General features: G+C 43.8%; 1 protein-coding gene across 1 annotated transcript; it reads left to right on the top strand.

Moving 5' to 3' along the window:
* Nucleotides 1-932: 932 nt before the first annotated feature.
* NEU3 (neuraminidase 3) lies at nt 933-19,699 on the top strand. The gene is made up of 3 exons (XM_045555469.1): nt 933-1,219; nt 6,353-6,564; nt 16,277-19,699. Exons 1-3 carry the CDS (start codon nt 1,156-1,158, stop codon nt 17,357-17,359), a joined length of 1,359 nt encoding a protein of 452 aa, XP_045411425.1. The 5' UTR covers nt 933-1,155; the 3' UTR covers nt 17,360-19,699.
* The last annotated feature ends 1,737 nt before the right edge of the window (nt 19,700-21,436 follow it).

The following is a 21,436-nucleotide window of genomic DNA, read 5'->3' as shown; positions in this document are numbered from 1 at the left end:
TCTAGGCCTTTTTTTTTTGGAGAAAAATTCATCAGGTTGTATTCAGATTGGCTCCTGTGTTCTTATGAAAAAACCTCATCCTTTTGTGAGCTCTTTCTTACTTTATGGCACCACAAGATATTCCACACTCCTTTTGTATTTTTCCTGCCCCAGCCCGGGATTTTTTTAAATGAGAAAAATACATCATAAACTCAAGCTTACAGAAGTTTTTAATTTTTACATTTTTTAAGCTAGCTGTCTGTCTTCCCCTTTATTGACATTTACCTAATTCCTTTCCACTGTATTTGGTTCCAACTAAAAGTGATCATAGATCAGTTTTTTTCCCTTTTGGGGGATATGGGTGGGGGCGTGGGGGTTAGATTCTGTCACTGTGAAACAAAAGGATGAGCTCAGTGCTCTGTGACAAATATATGTAAATGTGCATATATACACACAAATATAAATTATATATTAATATATATTTTATTTGCACTTTTTGCAAGGGGGGTGGCCCTCCAGTCGTTTTTGTGGAGTCCCCTCTGAGGCCCGAACCTTTGCTCAACTCTCAGGCTATCCTGGGAGGCTTTAGGTGGTGATACCTGGTTACAGACCAACCAGTACAGGTGCTTGCGGGGAGGGGACAGGAGAGGGGGAGGGGGAGGGGAAGGGGAGGAAACGGGAGGTTGGAAACGGGCATCGGGAGCTGCGGCGGGCCCGGGGCCTGAGCTGAGCCGAGGGGCGGTGGACTGAGGTCGCGCAGGCCCCACGCCGCGGCGGGGTCGGGGCTGGGGGCTGCGGGGTGGAGCCGGGGGCGACGGCGGAGGCTTCGCGGCGAGGGGGCGGGGCGGGCTGCCGGGTGGCCTATGGCTGGCCCCTGCCGGGGGCGGCCTGCAAGCCGTGCCCGCCTCCCTCCGCGAGGGCCCGCCTCCCTCCGCCGGTGCCCGCCCCCGCTACTCGCCGGCGGGTCTTTCCGTCCCGGGTCTGTCTCCGTGTCTCTGCCGTCCTCTTTCCAGCCGTCACCCCCTTTCTTCGCTTCTCGGGGCTCGTCTCGGTGTCCTCAATCTGTTTTCTCTTTCTCCCCGTCTCTCTCCTCTCTGTCGCCGTCTCCCCAGCCTCGGTGCGGGTCACTCTCTGGGTCTTTGGCATCTGAGACCTGAAGGCCTGTTCCCGCGCCCCATGGAAGAGTGCCCCGCGCCCAGCTCTGACCCGAGACAGACCGAGGACCCGGGGTCTCGTGCAGGTGAGCGGGGTTGGGAGACAAGAGAGCCCTCCAAAAAGTGGGGCACTGTGACTGTGGGGACAGGCTCTGCAGCGCCATCTGCGCTTAGGAAATCGTCGGGGTTTTGGGGGTTTTTTCTGTTTTGTTTTTTTAGAGACAGAGTCTTGCTCTGTCACCCAGGCTGGAGTGCCGTGGCCGTAGTTCACTGTAACTTGGAACTACCTGGCGCAAGAGATCCTCCTGGGTAGCGGGGACTACAGGCGCCTGCCACCACACCTGGCTAATTTTTCTTCCTTTTTTTGGTAGAGGCAGGGGATCTTGCTGTGTTGTTGCCAGGCGGGTCTCCAACTTCTGGTCTCAAGCGAACTTTGCCGCCTCGGGCTCCCAAAGTGTTGGGATTACAGGCCTGAATCCAATCTTGAAGGAATATTGAGTCAGAGCCACCCAGTCGGCTGGGACTGACATAGCCAGAGAGGGTTGTTCAGTTCTATTTTTGTTTCTTCTCACTGATGCCATACTTAAACCTGGGATTGGCATTGTAGAGATGAAAGGGAACTGAGAGGGAAAAACGCTTCTTACTAGAGAGGGATCTGTAGGCAGCAGAAAGAGCCCTGAGCTGGAATTTAGGAGACCTGGGTCATGGTCCAGGTTTTGCTACCTTCTATAAGCGTTTCCTCCTCTATGGGCCTGAATTTTCCATCTGTACCTTGACAAGGTTTAGCCTGCAGGATCTTCAAAGGTCTGACAAATAAAAGGCGTCCCTTAAATATTAATTGTTAGGAGTAAGTGAGATAGGGAGTCCTCCTTCTGGGATTCACTGGAGGCTCATTGGATTAATTGGAGGCTGTGGAATTACATTATTGTTATAGCATGAGGAATAGGTGTTGTTATCTCCATTTTACAAGTGAGGAAACTGAGGCTCAGAGGTAAAGTGACTTGCTAATAAGTGTCAAAGCCAAGTCCAACGTCAGAGTCCATACTATACTATACTCTCTCCCAGTAAGAAAGCAAGGAGGACTTGATTAGAAGGTGATTGTATGGACCAGCAATGAATAATTTGAATTCTCTGCTTAAATGAACAACTCCAAAGCTGACCTTTATCTATTCTTCTCCATCCCTAGTCCCAGCACATAGTTTGTGTGAAGAAGTTTGGGTGTCAGTGCCAGAGTCCATCTATGTTACTACTGTCATCAACATTATCAGCATAGTCCTAACAAAAATTAATGACTCTAATTGTGAAGACATCAAAATTTATAATAATTAAAAGACTTTTATTTATATTATACTATTTATGCTATTTATAGTATACTATCTATTTTATTTATATTATCTATGTATTTAAAGTTTATAAAGCACTTTTGAGTGGTTCTTCATATTTATCCTCGTAGGTGGGTATTATTATTATTTTGTTTTTTGAGACAGAGTCTCACTCTGTTGCCTAGGCTAGAGTGCTGTGGCATCAGCCTAGCTCACAGCAACCTCAAACTCCTGGGCTCCAGCAATCCTCCTGCCTCAGCCTCCCGAGTAGCTGGGACTACAGGCATGCGCTACCATGCCCGGCTAATTTTTTCTGTATATATTTTTAGTTGTCCATATAATTTCTTTCTATTTTTAGTAGAGATGGGGTCTCGCTCTTGTTCAGGCTGGTCTTGAACTCCTGAGTTCAAACGATCCACCTGCCTCGGCCTCCCAGAGTGCTAGGATTACAGGCATAAGCCACTGCGCCCAGCCTCTGGTGGGTATTATTATCCACATTTTATGAGCAAGGAATGACCTAGAGAGGTCATGGATTCTGAACTCTGCTGACCCCTTCGGTCCCAGCACAAGGTCACACAGCAAAACAAATGGAGCTGGGACTTAAATCTAGTCCATATGACAAGTTGTGCTTCTCCTCTGGTGGTCTCCCCATTTCTTCTCCCTTTCTTTTTCCTAGTCCTTCTCTTCCACTCCATGCCTATCTTCTGCTCTATTCTTCTTATCACCTGGAGAATTCCTGTTTAGATGTTAGCTAATAGTCACATGTTGGCTGATGATTAGTAGTGTTGATATAACTCATAATTAAAGTGTTATCTTATAAGATTTTAAAGTATGATCTTTCCCAGAGGTGAAGAGCGATTTAAATGCTGTTAGTAAGGGGAGTTGTAATTGTTATCATCATCATCATTATAATCCATAGGATTTAAGGAATAAAACTAGAATATGCAGTGATTGGTAGTCTAAAAATAATAACTGCCCTATACTGCACTCAGACTATGCCATAGGCCTTGTAACAGCCACTTTACTTAAGCATTTTAGTTTAGTTCTATCAACTACTCTACTGAATTTTATAGGTGAGGATCCTGAAACAGCGAAGTTGAGTAACATGCCCAAGGTCATGTAGTCCTGGCGTGGTCCAAAGGCTATGTTCTTAACCATTGTACCAGCCTGGCTCAGGGACAGATGTTTATTCAGAAGAAAGCCTGGCCCTCTCCGGCAGGAGAGCCTGAACTGGGGTGGGAGAGGTGTGCTCTAGTATTGTGTGGGGGAGACAGCCTACCCTTGCCTAGCTTTTGGTTCCTCTGTTGGGAGCCCAGGATTGGAGTGAGGGGAGGCTTTTCTTCTGGACTCAGCAAAGCCACCTCTCTTGCTCCTCTCATGGTTCTTCCCTCTTCTTTAAGTTAGAAACAAGTGACTAAATGAATCATTCATATGCTATGGTGGAAGTTCATCTCGATTCACACTAGGAGGCCGTCACCAAAAACAGTGCAACTTTTCCCTACAATTTATTGCCTAGAAAGCTGCCCAAGAGATTGGCCTAGGCCTAAAAGAATTATGTCATTCCTCTGTCAGAAACTCTTGAGTGGCCCCTATCTGTGGAATAAACACCTTAATAAGGTATCAAAATTTCCTGGGATCTGAACTCTGCTGACCCCTTCAGTCCCATTTCTGCCCACAGCTTTTGTACTCCACCTCACTGTAGTCAGACTGAACCACCGAGAGTTCCCACAGCTCACTGGGTTTTCTGTCACCTGTAGGCTTTTTACACCCACCCTGTCTGCTCGTCTCCTTTTTACCCTCAGTTGGTGTTTAACCCACTGTTCATTCTTTAAGATCCAGTCCACTCAGCCATTCAATCATGCAACAAATTATTTGTTGAGTGCACATCACATACCACCAGGCATGGTTCTAGATGTAGGGGTGTAGCAGTGAATAAAACAGACATATCCTTGCCCTTTATGGAGCGCCTATTTTGTAGTATGTATTAAGTGTAACATATGAGACATCAGAAGGTCCTGAGTGTGTGGAGAGTGGAGCAGGGAAAGAGGATAGGGAGGGGCAATGGAGTTGTCAGAGAAGCCCTCGCTGATTGGGTGGTGCGTGATCGGAGTGAAGGAGCTGAGGGAGCGAGCTATGTGGCTGTCTGAAAGAAGTGAGTCCACGAAGAGCATATAACTATGTGAGGCAGGAGCTTACTTGTTCAGTTGTTACCGTCTCCAAAAATCCTTCTCTGGTGCCTTGATCTGCCCCTTTTCTGTTTTCCTACTTGCTCTTGTATTTCCCTCGAAAGCAGTGCTGATTACGCCATGTTCTACGTCTGTTTCCCTCACCTGGATGTGGGTTTCTTGAGAGCAGGGACCTCTGAGTCTTCTCTGTCTCCTCAGCACATATCTTATGGCCCGATACAGAGTAGGCACCCAGAAATATTTATTAAATAAATGAAGAAGGCCTTAAAGGCCAAGTTCTTACAGCCTGAAAATGTTTACAAATGACTTGTAAGATAGGGCTTGAGTGACAGAGGGTTTGAGGAAAAAGCAACTCTAAGCCTGGTTTTTGTATGTCTGGCTTGATTGCCTTTTTGGGCCTCTGGGAGGTGGAACACCTGGCTTTCTTCCAGACAAGCACTCAGGGACTTCCACTGTCAGCATTATGGCAGGCTGGCTAACCTGTAAATGGTGCATAAAATATAACAAAGCCCTTAATAGCTGAAATTGCAAGAAAGTACAAGAATTCTCCAGGGGCCTGAAAACCCACCCTGAACTGAAAACCAGAGTAGTCAGGGTCTTGACCTGCCCTCAGCTGCACTGGGTGTTTGCTGGTTTCACTTAACTAGAAACTTGGGCTTCGATAGGCCTGTTGTTAGCAAACAAAGCTACAGGTCCAGATGGGTTACACTGTAGGTCCCTTGAAAATCTATATCCTATGTAGGGTGTACACCTTCTGATAGGGTGAACTAGGGTCTTAATCCATTTTCTGTTGCTTATGACAGAATACTTGAAACTGGGTAATTTATAAGGAAAAGGAATGTATTTCTTACACTTACGGAGGCTGAGAAGTCCAGAGTCCAGGGGCCACATCTGAGGAGGGATTTCTTGCTGGTGGGGACTCTGCAGTTCTGAGGCAGTGCCGGGCCTCACATGGCAAGGGGGCTGAGCATGCTAACATGGTAGCTCAGGTCTCTCTCTCCTTTTATAAAGCCACTAATGCCCCTCGCATGATAACCCATTAATCTGTTAACCCATTCATGAGGGCAGAGCCTCATGACCCAATCACCTCTTAAATGCCCCACCTCTCAGTACTGCCACATTGGGGATTAAGTTTCAACATGAGTTTTGGAGGGGACAAGCATTCAAACCATAGCAAACCTTAGCAACTAGGAAAGAAAAAAATCTCCCTACTGACACAGAGAGATGACAAGGAAGATTTCCTTTAATCCTAGCCTTTAGTACAGAAAAAAAGTTTTCCTGGACAATTCTAAACCACAGGCATTCATTCATGTGGATTTGAGTTTATATTCATATTACCCAAATGGCCTAGAAACCCCAAGCCAAGAAACTAACATTAGAAAACAGCCCAGGCTGGTAATGCCCCTGGGTTAATGGGTTATGATGGCAGATGTTTGGCAGAAACAAATGCAGAACATCTCTGCAGAGACATATACTTGACCCAGGCTGCTTAGGATTCTCATAGAGTCTGGAGAATAGATTTGTTAAGTGAGAATGTATATTGCTTGCTTTGTGCTGTTGAGACCACATGTTAACCTCGGATAAAAAAATAAACACTTGAGTACATCTGTGCCTCCCGTTTGCTCTCTAGAAATGGAATGATAGAGCAAAACTTATATGCAGGCCAGCACATGGATATGGACACACATTGAGCTGCCTCCTGTCCTTGCAGAGGTCATGGAAGAAGTGACATCGTGCTCCTTCAACAGCCCTCTGTTCCAGCAGGAAGACAAGAAAGGGATTACCTACCGGATCCCCGCCCTGCTCTACGTGCCCCCCACCCACACCCTCCTGGCCTTTGCGGAGAAGCGCTCCACAAGCAGGGATGAGGATGCTCTCCACCTGGTGCTGAGGCGAGGGCTGAGGATTGGGCACTCGGTACAGGTGACTCCTCATCCCAGATCTGAGCCTGGGCCTCCGTTTCTCTCCACAGAGCTCAGAGCACTTCAGGGTCTGTTCATTTTCCCATCAGTGCAGGAAAAGCCCTGTGTGGGGAGCTAAGGAGGAAAAAAACAGTAAAAAACAAATGGCTCTTACCGAGTACTTATTGTGTGCCTGGGGCATGTTAGATCTTTGTAGCCACTGTGTCATAGGTACTGTTGTCAGTCACATTTTGCGGATGAGGAAACTGAGGCCCAGAGAGGTTGCCATTTGCTCAAGATCATGCAGCTATAATACAGCAGTAGAGGCAGACTTAAACTCAATCTCTGATTCCAGAGGCTTCCACAGTTCATTCAGATTCAGCTAACATATGGCATGCGTTTCATTTATATTCCCTTTAATCTTCACAAATCACTCAAGGGAGTAAGCACTGTTAGTCCCATTTTGCTGATGAGGGATCTTGGTGCTCTAAGCGGTATGTAACTTGCTCAAGACCACATTTAACAGATGACCAAGGGGGGATAACAGGAACCACCATACTGCTGCTACTACTAAGTGCTTTATGTGGGGTACCTATTAGTATTCCCATTTTATAGGAGGCAACCGGGCCTGAGAATTAAGTGACTTGCTTTGGGCACACATGTAATCAGTGACAGAACTGGAGTTGGAGCCCTTGCTCTTAAGCTGTATACTTTTACTGTATTTTTAGTGAAGAAAAAAGGGTTGCTGGTCTTTGGCCTGGGAGCTGTAGGGTTATTTCAGACCTAAATGGCATACCTTGAAGATACTGCAGTTTTGGTTACAGACCACCACAGTACAGTGAATATTGCAATATGGTGAGTCACATGAATTTTTTGGTTTTTCAGTGCATATAAAAGTTATATTTACACTATACTGTAGTCTAAGTATGCAATACCATTGTCTAAAAAAGTACATACCTTAATTTAAACATATTTATTGCTAAAAATTGCTAACAATCACCTGACCCTTCAGTGAGTCATAATCTTTTTGCTGGTGGAGGGTCTTGCCTTGATATTAATGGCTGCTGACTGATCAGGGCAGTAGTTGATGAAGGTTAGGGTGGCTGTGGTAATTTCTTGTTTTTTTAATTTTTTTGTAGATGCATTTTCTGCTTATGTATATAATTTCTTAAAATAAGACAATGAAGTTGGCCACATCGATTGACTCTTCCTTTTATGAAAGATTCTCTGTTGTATGTCATGCTGTTTGACAGCATTTTACCCATAGTAGAACTTCTTTCCAAATTGGAGTCAGTCCTCTCAAACCCTGCTGCTGCTTTATCAACTATGACAACAGTCCTTTGTTGTCATTTCAACAATGTTCACAGCATCTTCGCCAGGAGCAGATTCTACCTCAAGAAACCACTTTCTTTGCTCATCCATAAGAAGCAACACCTTATTCAAGTTTTTATTTTTTTAATTTTTATCTATTTATTTTTGAGACAGGGTCTCACTCTAGAGTGCAGTGACCTCATCACAGCTCACTGCAACCTCTAACTCCTGGGCTCAGGCAATCCTCCTGCCTCAGCCTCCTGAGTAGTTGGGACTACGGGTGTGTGCCTTGATGCCTGGCTAATTTTTCTATTTTTAGTAGAGATGGGGGTCTCACTCTTGCTTAGGTTGGTTTTGAACTCCTGACCTCAAGCAATCCTCCCATCTTGGCCTCCCAGAGTGCTAGGATTACAGGAGTGAGCCACCACACCTGGCCCAGGCTCCACTTCTAATTCTAGTTCTCTTGCTATTTCTACCACATCTGCAGTTACTTCCTCCACTGAAGTCTTTAACGCTTCCAAGTTATCCATGAGGGTTGGAATCAACTTCTTCCAAACTCCTGTTAATGTGGCTGTATTGACCTCCTCCCATGAATCATGAATGTTCTGAATGGCATCTAGAATGAAGAATCCTTTCCAGAAGGTTTTCAATTTACTTTGCCAAGCTCCATCAGAGGAATCACTATCTATGGCAGCTATAGACTTATAAAATATATCTATTTTATAGTTAAATAATAAGACTTTAATTAATAAGACTTGAAATTTGAAATGACATGATCCATGGGCTGCAGAATGGATGTTGTATTAGCAGGCATAAAAACAATGTTAATCTTGTACATCTCTATCAGAGCTCTTAGAACCAGGTGCATTGTCAATGAGCAGTAATATTTTGAAAGGAATCTTTTTTTTCTGAGCAGTAGGTCCCAACAGTGTGCTTAAAACATTCATTAAACCATGCTATAAACAGATGTGCTGTCATCAGGCTTTATTGTTCCATTTATAGAGCACAGGCAGAGTAGATTTAGCAAAATTCTTAAGGATCCTAGGATTTTTGCCCTAAATGAGCACTGGCTTCAACTTAAAGTCATCAGCTGCGTTAGCCCCTAAGAAGCGTAAGCCTGTCCTTTGAAGCTTTGAAGCCAGGCATTGACTTCTCTCTAGCTATGAAAGTCCTAGATGGCATGTTCTTCCAATAGAAGGCTGTTTCGTCTGCATTGAAAATCTGTTGTTTAGTGTAGCCACCTTCATAAATGATCTTAGCTAGATCTTCTGGATAACTTACTGCAGCTTCTACATCAGCACTTGCTGCTTCACCTTGTATTTTTATGTTCTGGAGGTGGCTTCTTTCCTTAAACCTCATGAACCAACCTCTGCTAGCTTCCAACTTTTCTTCTACAGCTTTCTTACCTCTCTCAGTCCTCATAGAATTGAAGAGAGTTAGGGCCTTGCTCTGGATTAGGTTTTGATTTAAGGGAATGTTGTGGCTGGTTTGATCGATCCAGACCACTGAAACTTTCTCATTATCATCAATAAGGCCATTTTACTTTCTGATTATTCATGTGTTCACTGGAGTGGCACTTTTAATTTCTTTCAAGAACCTTTCCTTTGCATTCACAACTTGGCCAGCTGTTTGGCACAAGAAGCCTAGCTTTTGGCTTATCTTGGCTTTCGACGTGCCTTCCTCGCTAAGTGTAACCATTTCTAGCATTTGATTCAAAGTGAGAGATGCTAGGCAGTTCCTTTCACTTAAACACTTAGAGGCCATTGTAGGGTTATTAATTGGCTTATTTTCAACATTGTTGTGTCTGAGGGAATAGGAAGGCCCAAGGAGAGGGAGACAGACTGAATAATAGCTGGTCAGTGGAGCAGTCAGAACATACACCACTTTTATCAATTTTTTGCCGTCTTATATGGGTGTGGTTTGTGATGCCCCCAAACAATTACAATAGTAACATCAAAGATCACTGATCACAGACCACCATAACAGATATAATAATAATAACAAAACTTGAGCTACTACGAGAATTACCAAAATGTGACACAGACAGAAAGTGAGCACATGCTGTTAGAAAAATGATGCCCATAGACTTGCTCCATGCAGGGTTGCCACAAACCTTCGGTATCTGCAAAGTGCAATCGAGTGAACACAGTAAAACAAGGTGTATGCCTGTGTTTCCTATTGTTGCCTTCTTCTCTACCAGGGCAGGCTATAGTGAGTCAAATGAGATAATGGTTTTGATAGTCTTTTGGAAAAAATATGTATTTATATCATTTCTTTCTCTCTGTATGTATCTTCATAATAGGTACTTTAATTCCCCTAACCTGCCCTGCTTTTCTACCTACAGATATCTGAAATCTCACATTTAAACCTTTGTATCCATAGCAGATGCCTTGTTCTGCTATTATAGTGCAAATGCTTCTGTGCTGAACACGGGCCTTGCCAGCAACCTGTGTCCTTGCTTTTGATGACATTGGCTCATGTTTCCCTATGGTGAAATTTTTTACTTTAGGGAATTTTCCGTTCCCATCCTTTCATTATCTTATCTTGTCAAGAGTCTAGCTCTTTCATTTCCTTTAGGATAGGCATTGCCTGTGGTCATGTTGCTCTTTCCATTACAGTGTGCTGTTAAATATTTTTCTTTATGAAAAAAATTTTTTTTTAAGAGATAGGCAAGGCTGGCTGCAAACTCCTGGGCTCAAGCAATCCTCCTGCCCCAGCCTTCCGAGTAGCACAGGCACATGCCACTATGCCTAACCTCTTTTTTTTAAATTAATTAATTTTTTTTTTAAGACTAGTCTAGGGCAGTAGTGAGAAGGCGGGAAAGTAGTAGAACAAGGAGTTCAATCTGTAAGTGACTATGAACAATCAAGTGAGACCAGCCACTACCTTCGGACCAGCCAATTCATTTTTTGACATAGGCTCCCTCTGTGTTGCCCAGGCTGTGGTGTAGTGGCTATTCACAGACACAATCATGGGACGCTACAGCCTTGAACTCCTTCCTGGGTTCAAGCAGATCCTCCCACCTCAGCCTCCTAAGTAGCTGTGATTACAGGTGCAAGCCACTGTGCCCAGCAAGCATTTTGTATCAGACCACACCTGTTGCATAACCTCACTACCTAGTAGTTACACATATTCACAAACTTATCCACTTTAACTCATTCTCTCTTCTCTATTTATTTACTTTCTTTCTCTGGTTTATTTAACTGTAGAATCTTGAAGTTAGAAGAATCATGAGCCCAACTTCTTTCCCAATATAGAAATCTTCTGTATTCCGTTGGTAGCTACTAATGGCTTAGTGGTTAAGAGCATGGCTTTGGAGTTAGTCAGGACCTACCATTTATTGGCAATGTGACCTTGGATACTTGACTCTGCCCTGTTTCATCATCTGCAACATATAATTAATAATAGACATTACATAGTAAGAACTCAACATTAGTCATTTTCCATAAAGGGTCTGCTTGCACAACTCTTCACATGAGGGACTTAATCCTGTGGCCACTGTTAAGTTTTTTTTTTTTTAATAAGATTCTCCTGTCTTCCCTACGTTTACCCATTGGTCTTCTTCTGCCTTCCGGGGCAGTCAATCTATACATAATATAGATAAAGTCCCTTTTGCAAAGAACTACTCTTTGAAGTACCAGGAAGCTGTGTTCATGCCTTCTGGTCTTCTATTTCTGGGCTAAGAAGCTTCATTTCTTTCAGTAGCACATTAGGCCACAGTCCTGATTTGGTTTCTAGTCCCTTGAAAATTGTGATTATCATCCTTGGGATCTGGTCTGAGATGTCAGTGTCCCTTTTCAAAGTGTGATACTCAGAATTGAACTTGGGACTCCAAGGGTAGACTGACCAGCTCAGCAATGGCATACGCTTTTATTGCAGTCTAAGTTAAAATAGCATTTACTTCTTTGGCAGCTGCATAACACAATGAACTAATATTGAATAGATGGTTAGCCAGACCCTCCAAGTCTTTTTCACATTTGTTGTTCTTTTAAAAAAATTTTAAATTGTGATAAAATGCATCTAACTATCTTAACCATTTTTTAAATGTATAGTTCAGTAGTGTTAAGTATATTCAAATTGTTGTGCAACCAATCTCTAGGACTTTTCCACCTTTCAGAACTTTTCCACCTTTCAGAACTGAAATTTTATACCCATTGAACAGCTCCCCATTTCTCCCTCTCCTCAGCATGGCAACCACTATTCTACATTCTGTTTCTGTAAATTTGACTATTCTAGATACCTCATAAGTGGAATCGTATAGTGTTTGTGATGGGTTATTTCACTTAATATAATGTCTTCAAAGTTCATCCATGTTGTAGCATGTGTCAGAATTTCTTTCCTATTTAAGGCTGATTAATATACCATGGTATTTATATACTACATTTTGTTTATCCATTTATCTCTTGATGGACACTTGGGTTGCTCCCACCTACTGGCTGTTGTGAATAACATTGCTATGAATTAAGGGTATAAAATATCTCTATGGCCCTGCTGTTTAATTTTTTTGGAGATATATATATGAATATAAATATATAAATATATATATATATATATATATATATACATATATATATGCCTGGAAGTGGAATTGCTAGATCATAGGTAAATCTCTTTTTTTTTTTTTTTTTTTTTGAGGCAGGGTCTTACTCTGTTCCCCAGGCTAGAGTGCAGTGGTGTCATAGCTCACTGCAACCTCAAACTCCTCGGTTCAAGTGATTATCCTCCTGTCCTCCCTCAGCCTCCTGAGTAGCTGAAACCACAGGCACACACCCCCATAGCCAGCTAATTTTTAAAATTTTTTTGTAGAGACAAGGTGTCACTATTGCTCAGGCTGGTCTCAAACTCCTGGGCTCAAGTAATCCTCCCAAAATGCTAGGATTATAGGCGTAAGCCACCATGGCTGGCTGCATATGTTAATTCTATATGTAATTTTTTGAGAAACTGGCATACCATTTTCCATAGTGGCTGCACCATTTTCCATTCCCACCAACAGTGCACCTGCATTCCAGTTTCTCCACATCCTCGTCAACACTTGTTATTTTCTGTTTGTGTGAGGGGTGGGGGTGTGGTGGGACATTGTAGTAGCCATCATAATGGGTGTGAGGTGTTTTCTCTTTGTGATTTTGATTTGCATTTCCCTAATAACTAGTGATGCTGAGCATCTTTTCATATTCTTTTTGACCATTACATTTGTTCTTTAATCAGGTTTCCCATCCAGACTTTTAAGCTCACGACCTTGTTTTTTTTATCTCTGTCAAGCCTTAGCTTGTTTGCTATATCCCATTGCTCCCGCTGGATGAGATCATCTTAGATTCCAAGGCTTTTCTGCTTTACTTACTGTTTCTTCCACCTTCATGTCAAGTGTATATTAGACATATCTGGCCAGCCCAAATCATTTTCTCCTCTCATTTCATCCACTAAGGATGACTGAGCTTCTGACTTCCCAACAGCTAGACTGCTCAATAATTAAGCTGACTTTATTACGTATCTTTGAGGTGTGTATAGTGCACAAGGCACTCTGGCATAGAATGGGTTGCCCCAGGGATACTGAATTCCCTGTCACTAGCCTAGTTCCAGGGGAGACTGAATAGTCTTTTATCCAGAAGACTTAGAGGAGACTCTTCTGTGAGATGGTAATTGACACTAGATAATTCCTGTGGTCCATTATGGCTCTGAGATTCTGTGATCTGAGCTTTGCTTAATTTGTTTTGCCAGTTCATAGAGAAATTAATTTTTTTAAATGTATTTTTGTTCTAGGTAGTTAATACATTCATGTAGCTGAAAAATAAAAACAGTATTAAAAGGTATGCATCCCATTCCTATTCCCCTACCTCCTACAGGCAGTCACTCTTATCTTTTCAGTGCTACTTCATACAGAAGCAAAGAAAAATAAGTGCATATTCTTAACACCCCCTTTTAAACCTTTTTAAAATGTGAAGTGATAATGTATACCTGGAAAACAAAACATAAATGTCAAATGCACAAAACATAAATAAATGCAAGCTTGATTAGTTACGACAGAGCTATACTTGTGGACTCATTATACATAAAAATCACTACCAGTATTCTGAGAAATAGAATATTGCCAGCACCTGAGAAACTTCTCTTATGGCCCCTCTCTCCTTCCCAAAGGTAATTACTGTGCTGATTTATAGCTCTAGAGTTGAGTTTAGCTTGTTTTTAATCTGTGTATTCTTTATGTCTGGCTTTTTTTTGTTCAATATTGTGTTCTTGAGATTTACCCAAATTGTGTCAAACTGTAATTTGTTTACTTCCATTGTTACATAGTATTCCATTGTGTGAATATACCACCATTAAGTGATCCATCCTACTGTTGTTGGCTATTTGGGCAAGCTTTTATTAGTATAGATAGTGCTGCTATGAATATGATACTATGAGCCTGCATTTTTGCTGGGTATGTACCTAGGAGTGGAATTACTGGGTCATATGGTATGTGTATGTTCCACTTCAGTAGATAATGCCAGCCAGTTTTCTAGAGTGGTGGTTGTAAAGCCTGGTCTGCCTTCGTTCCACCCTTATTCCTACGATTTAGCCCTTCAACTAACGTTCTGTCTCAAATTATGCAGGATTTACCAGAGCCTCTAAGCTTTGTCTTCCTGTCCCCAAAAGGCTGTCAAATGAATTGCTCAGCTTCTCAGCCTCTCAGTTACCTCTTTGAGAAATCATAGGGCTACCCTAAAGGGAAAGGCAACTTGAAGTACCCAGCCAACCTCTGAATGAACCCTCAGTTCCTGGCATATAATTCATCATTGCCTTGTTTGCTCTCTGGTGCTTTCAAACAGATAGTTTTATATTTGTTTTAATATTTTTCCTATCTTTTCTGGTTCTCAGTAGAAGTTGGTCAAATTACTTAGTTTCCTGTGACCAGAAGTCCCTTTCCTCCACGTTTCTTAGGCAAATAGAAGCATATTACGTGCACTGTTGTGTATTTTGCTTTGTTCATTTAATAATTTATTATGGAAGTCTTTTCATATCAATATATATAGAAAAAAAGATCTTCTTTTTAAAAAAAATTTGTTTAAATTTTTAATTATTTTTTTATTTGGTCTTTTTTTTTTCTTTAAATCCCATGTATTATGTGTTCATTTCACCAGTCCTCTAGTGATGAATATTTGGGCTGTTTGCAGTATTTTGCTATTTCAAGCAATGCTACAGAGAATAATATTATACATACTTAATTTGATGAGCAGATACATCTTAGGATAAATTCCCAGAATTGGGAATGCTGGGAAAGGGTATGTGTATTTGTAATTTTGATATGTCCCATATAAGGATTGAACCATGACAGTACCTGTTTCTTCACATTTTTGCCAACAGAGGATTGTCAAGCTTTATGATTTTGCCAATTTGTTAGATGAAAAATGCTATGTCAGTTTAGTTTTAATTTGCATTTCTTGTTTATGTAAGAGGTTGAATGTATTTTCATTTTTTTTCTTTTTCTGGTAGATGTCTGATCTTTCCCTTTGCCCATTTATATTGGTTTCTTAGAAATTTTCTTACCAATTTCTAGTGTTGTTTTAAAAACATATCAGGGAGATTAGACCTTGCTTTGTGATATGTCTGATTAGACATTATCTCATTGTATCCTTATAACAGTTCCTCTGTGAGGATGTTATTAAATTCTTCATTTCACAAAAGAAGAAATTCAGGTAAAGTAAAGTAATTTGCCCAAAGCCACAAAATAAGTGATAAAAAGCAGGGTTTGAACTAGGTGCCTCTGACTTCCAAGCTTGAGCTTTCAACAACACTTATGAATTGCCGTCTCAGTACAGGAAGGAAAAAAATCGTTGTCTTAAATTTTCCCTTATTTGCCTAGACCTTCCCTATTTGCCTGCCTTGATTTTCTTCCTTTTCTTTTCCCTCTCTCCTTCCTTCCTTCTTTCCTTCCTTTTTCTTTTCTTTCTTTTCTTCTTTACTCCTTTTTTTTTCTTTCTTTGTAAAAAGGTTTATTTAGCTCCTATCATGTGATACATCTGGAGGTAAAAAATTAGTGTAATTTGGTTTCTATCTTCAAAAGGCTCCTAGTCTAGGAAGGGAGACAGTTATGGAAAGATTACATTGCTATACAATAAATGCTATAATTTGTTAGGGAGTTTCAGGGAAGGCTTCATAAAGGAGTGACTTTTGAGTTGGGTATGGGAGAATGATTTGAAAGTTTAGATAAGGTGAGGAAGAGCATTCCAGACACAGGGGACAGGACATGCAATATTTACCATTGTCTCTTTCCAGCTTTATGAGTCATCCTGTAATACTTGAGCATTTAGTGATATTTGGGCCTTCATGATTTTGTAGATTTCAATATCATCTATTTCTTATTTATGCAAAGTACTAATACTTTTAAGGAGTCTCATATCTTCTTATTAGTATCTCACTCCTACTCTCTCTCATGTCCCCTTGTCTAGTGGGGACCCCTGAAGCCACTGATGGAAGCCACGCTGCCTGGGCATCGGACCATGAACCCCTGTCCTGTGTGGGAGCGGAAGAGTGGTCGTGTGTTCCTGTTCTTCATCTGTGTGCGGGACCATGTCACCGAGCATCAACAGATCGTGTCGGGCAGGAACGCTGCCCGCCTCTGCTTCATCTGCAGTCAGGACGCTGGGTGTTCGTGGGGTGAATTGAGGGACTTGACCAAGGAGGTCATTGGCCCAGAGATGAAACACTGGGCCACGTTTGCTGTGGGCCCAGGTCACGGTGTCCAGCTGCAGTCGGGGAGGCTGGTCATCCCTGCATACACCTACTACATCCCTTACTGGTTCTTTTGCTTGAGGCTACCATGTAAAGCCAGGCCTCATTCTCTGATGATCTACAGTGATGACCTGGGGGTCACATGGCACCACGGCAGGCTTATTAGGCCCATGGTGACAGTGGAGTGCCAAGTGGCAGAGGTGACTGGGAGGGCTGGCCACCCTGTGCTATATTGCAGTGCCCGGACACCAAACAGGCACCGGGCAGAGGCTCTCAGCACTGACTATGGTGAATGCTTTCAGAGACCAGCCCTGAGCCGACAGCTCCGTGAGCCCCCACATGGCTGCCAAGGCAGTGTGGTGAGTTTCTGGCCCCTGGGGATCCCACATAGGTGCCAGGACCCTAGTGGCAAAGATGCTTCCACCATTCAGCAGAGCCTTCTGCCAGACAGTTCACTGAGGCTGGAGGAGGAAGCTGGAACACCCTCAGAATCGTGGCTCTTGTACTCCCACCCAGTCAGTAAGAAACGGAGGGTTGACCTAGGTATCTACCTCAACCAGACCCCCTTGGAGGCTGCCTGCTGGTCCCGCCCCTGGATCTTGCACTGCGGGCCCTGTGGCTACTCTGATCTGGCTGCTCTGGAGGAGGAGGGCTTGTTTGGGTGTTTGTTTGAATGTGGGATCAAGCGGGAGTGTGAGCAGATTGCCTTCCGCCTGTTTACAGACCAAGAGATCCTGAGCCACATGCAGGAGGACTGCACCAGCCCTGGTAGGAATCTGAGCCACTTCAAGACTAACTAATGGGCTTAGGAACCAACCTTCTTCTGTAGGAGGAAATGGCAACCACAGGCAGGATAACAGAGGTTACTAGAGCCTACAGAGAATCCCAAAACAATATTTTATTGCCTACCTTTTTTCACTTCTGCCCCTCCAAAGAACAGCATGACAATTTTGCCATAGCTACTGCAGTGGAAAGAGCACTGAACTGGGAGTCGGAAGAGCAGGATATGGTCCTGGCTCTGCCACTGGCTCGCTTTAGGACGTTGGACATGTCACCTGAACTCTGGCCTCAGGTCTCCATCTGTAAAATGAGAGGACTGGTTCTGTGATTTCTCATCTTCCCATCCCTAGGAGAGGCAGGGTACCTGCATGCTCCATGATTTGCAAATCCTGGCTGCTTAAAGGACTCTGATCTCACAATGGAAATCAGAGAGGACTTATCTTGTCAGATGACTCGCCTGTCATCCAAGTATGAGGTTATAAGCAGGTGTCATGGCAGAAAGGAAGATGTGGATGGTTTGTTCCATTTTTAATAACATTTTTATCCTTTTAATCATGTTCAGAGCTCTGTAGGCTCTCTATCCTAGACGAATTGAGCAAAACAGTAGAATCATGAGGTCATCTACTTTCTCCAGCTTTGTAGATCTGCTCAACCTTCCTTTCCTCATTCAGAAAGCATCATTTTCTTGGGAGAAAAATGAGAAGCTCAATGCCAGTGGCCCTTGATAATAGTGCTTATTGGATCTAATGGCATTACCCCAGTGAAAGATGAGCTTGAAGTTCATTTATTAGGATTGTCCCTGATGTGAAAAGGACATGGGTTAGGACTTTAAAACACTGGACAAAACTTCCCACAGTCTCTACCCTCAAGGAGCTCACGGTTTATGGGGCTAGAAGAGGGAAAAAATTCAAGAAAATAAATGCAGCTGATGAGATAGTTTGTAGATATTGGGCTACAAGTTGGGGCGATGAGAGCTCCTGATGTCATTGTCTTAGTTGCATCTTCAGCGCGCCTGGAGTCATCTGTCCAAGGGCTTGTCCAGGCTGCTGGGTTTCCCTCAAGTTTGTTCTCAGATTGTCCTGGCACAGCTGCTCCTTTACGTGTGGACAAGGTCTTCACTGCTAGGTCTGGACCCCCGGACCTCTGCATCAGGCCCATTTGTTTGGACCCACTGGAATCACTAGTTGTGAAGTCGGGATGCCTTTTTGTCTAATAGTTTTGGTGGTGAACTTAGCCAGTGCTGAGTCTCTCAGGTGATACCAGATTAGTTGTTCCTATCCCACAGCCTGTTACTGTGGCAGAAATTCTATCATGAGAGATTTATTTTTGTCCCTGTTTTAGGAGAATAATGCCTTAAAGTGGTATCAACTAAATATATTTGGTGCTGGGTAATGACCACAGTGAGCAAGTCTTAGTCACAGAATAGACCCTAGGAGGCTGTGGGTTGCAGTTGTACCAGTTGGGTGGAGGAGGGTCCTACAGGTTGAAAGTAGAGAGGTTAACTTTGCCTACTTTAGCATATTGCTTAAGGTCATGGCTTAGTGTCTTTAAAAAGTTCCTTTAGCCTCTCATACATTTGCCAAACTAATCTTCCTAATACACAGTTACGATCATTCATTCACTCATGTATACATTTATCTAAATATTTCTTGAGTGTATAATGCAAGGTACTTCCTGTTGCCATTCCTTGGTTCAGAGTCATCTGTGGCTCCCCACTGCCTACTGAAGGACATTTAGCCTGACATGCAGGACCTTCCAGTTGTTGGATGAAGTAATGTATGACTGCTTCCCTCTACTTCCTTATATGAAGCCCAGTGTCAGGGAAGAGCTCCGACAGATCGGCAAGTGGAGGGCGGTGGGTGTCTAGGGGTGGGCAGGTTTGGTGGTGCAGGGGGGAACTGGGGAAGGGGAGAGGATTAAAAAGGCAGCCCCCTCCTGAGTGGTAGAAACTCCTTGTTCAGCAGAGCTTTCCTGAGTACTATCTGCAAGTGAATAGGAATAAGAAGGATGGCTAAGTCCTGTAATCAGGGCTCAAGGATGCAGAGAAGGAGAATATCGAGATTTCTTTAGGACTATCCAAGAAGGGAGTCAAGGCAGGGACCTTGGTCCCATGCCAGTTGGACCAGAGATGTCTACTACCAGTGCTCACAAGAGGCCCATCTCTAAATTGGCCTCCTCTTACTCCTTCTCCTTGCCTCATATTTGCTGCTTCTTAATGACTGGCACTGAAACTCTTAATTGGGAAAGAGCCTATGTGCTTATTGCAGGAATAGTAAGAAAAGAGGGCTGGGGACAGGGGAAATCCAGAATGAGGACTCAAGAGCTGAACAGTGGGTGATGGCATCTGTGAAGAAAAAGAACAGCAGATCAGAGTCCTAGCACTTTAGGGAGAGAGAGAAAGTGGCAGAGACATGAGGCCTAGGCTAGAGAGATGGTGTAGGTGGTAGCTGCTGTGGAGAAGAAATGACAACAGGCTGGGGCCGTTCCCTGAAACCCGTGGGAGGGGGAGACACCTGCACAGGCCAGCAGCTTAGCCTGCAGAGAAGGTCTCACCCAGCCCTGCATCTGTAAGCTGGTTTAATTTGTCCATGTATGTACGCCAACTGTGTGCCAATTACCCGAGGCCTTCAGGGACCTATACCATGATACTGGTAGCCTAACTGAGCCCATTTCAGCCGCCCTCAGTTGTGCAGAGTGGAAAAGATAGGGCAGGTGGTGGCAGCTGTAAAGAAAAGAGGACAACAGGTAGGAGCCTATAAAGTGAAGGCATGAAAAGAGGACTATCTAATAGGCTGCGGTCCTTTGCCCTCAGCAGCCCCTACCCTGTCCCTTGGACCCTTGTAGAATGGATCCATCCCGCACACATGCCCACCACGGGGAGTGTAGGAAGCATGAGGGGGCCTCCTGCAGCTGGTATGTACTCAGGCTAGTCTCCTACCCATTCAGCCTCCGGGTCCCGCTCGTGCCTCTGAGATTCAAAGCAAGGCCCTTATTGCTTGAATGCTTCATTCGGGCCTGTCTCTCCTGGTCACCAGTCTCCCCTCACGTATCCACAGGACATCGTGCAGCTGCAGCCATAGGCGAGGGACTTTTCACCCTGCCTGCTGGGTAGCCCAGAGGACCCCCAGAGGTCAGCCTGAGGCCGCACGGCCTCCTCTGGGGGCAGTAGGGATTGGCATCTCTACTTTAGTCAGATGAGGCTGCTCACTCATAGGCCCTAAGTTTTCCCCACTGCGTTATTCCAGTAGGTGCCTTGTCATCCTTCTCTTGTGGTGCCAGAGTTCACAGTCTGAGCTTCCCTTTGGTCCTTACCACAGGCGGCCATGTGTTGTTGTCTGTGTGGTACCCTCTAGGCCTCTTCTAGGCTGTGAATTGTGTCCTTTACACTGTGAGTCACAGCGACTTATCTGTAAATATATGCTTTTTCTATCTCGTTCTGAATCCCCTGAAGGTAAGGGCTATGTCTGATTCTTCCCTTTGTCCTCTGCACCCAGCACAGAGCCTGGAACAGAGTAGACGGTAGTAAAGATATACTGAGTGAATGAGTGAGTCAAAGACCCTTGGCCCTCTGGAGCTAACTGAGGAGGCCAGGGGAGTTCCGCCACAGGAAGGAGGATGTTGCATCACTCTATGGATTGGGTAACATTTGAAACCTGCTGAATACTCAGCCTAAGTGAGTGTTCTCTGTCCTGGCCTGCTCCAGGTCAAGTTGTACTACTTCCTGGGAATGGGCCTTTCTCCGGCTGGAACTTGGTCCTGTCTGGATGTCCCACGGATCATAGCCCAAGCCCAAAGCCAAGTCTTGATTTGGGGTTTTCATTTAAGTGGCATTTCCCCTCTGTCCCTGATTGGATTTTCTGTAACTGCCACTTCTGCAGGACTCCAGGGGAGATGCTGAGGCTCAGTGTGTTCTGAGTGTGCCTTGGCTTTATGATGCCAAGTGCCCGGAATGCTCTCTGTACCATGAAAACTACCATCATTCTTTGAAATGAGAAAGATGAATAAAGAGCTTAATTCTGATGACTACTGTTTTTTTATTAAGGAAATTGTGAGATGGTTATCATCCTAATATCTAGTTTGTACCCAACTTCTTTCAA

Source organism: Lemur catta, chromosome 7 (genome assembly GCF_020740605.2).
Source record: "Lemur catta isolate mLemCat1 chromosome 7, mLemCat1.pri, whole genome shotgun sequence".
NCBI lineage: Eukaryota > Metazoa > Chordata > Mammalia > Primates > Lemuridae > Lemur > Lemur catta.
Note: the sequence above shows the minus strand (reverse complement) of the source record. Positions and strands in the feature narration are given on the sequence as shown.

What these genes read in the sequence shown, in the direction of transcription:
- NEU3 (XM_045555469.1), top strand. Translation starts at nt 1,156, where the DNA reads ATGGAAGAGTGCCCCGCGCCCAGCTCTGACCCGAGACAGACCGAGGAC. An exon ending in GGACCCGGGGTCTCGTGCAG is followed by an intron (nt 1,220 to 6,352) that starts GTGAGCGGGGTT and finishes CTGTCCTTGCAG; the next exon opens with AGGTCATGGAAGAAGTGACA. An exon ending in GGATTGGGCACTCGGTACAG is followed by an intron (nt 6,565 to 16,276) that starts GTGACTCCTCAT and finishes CCCCTTGTCTAG; the next exon opens with TGGGGACCCCTGAAGCCACT.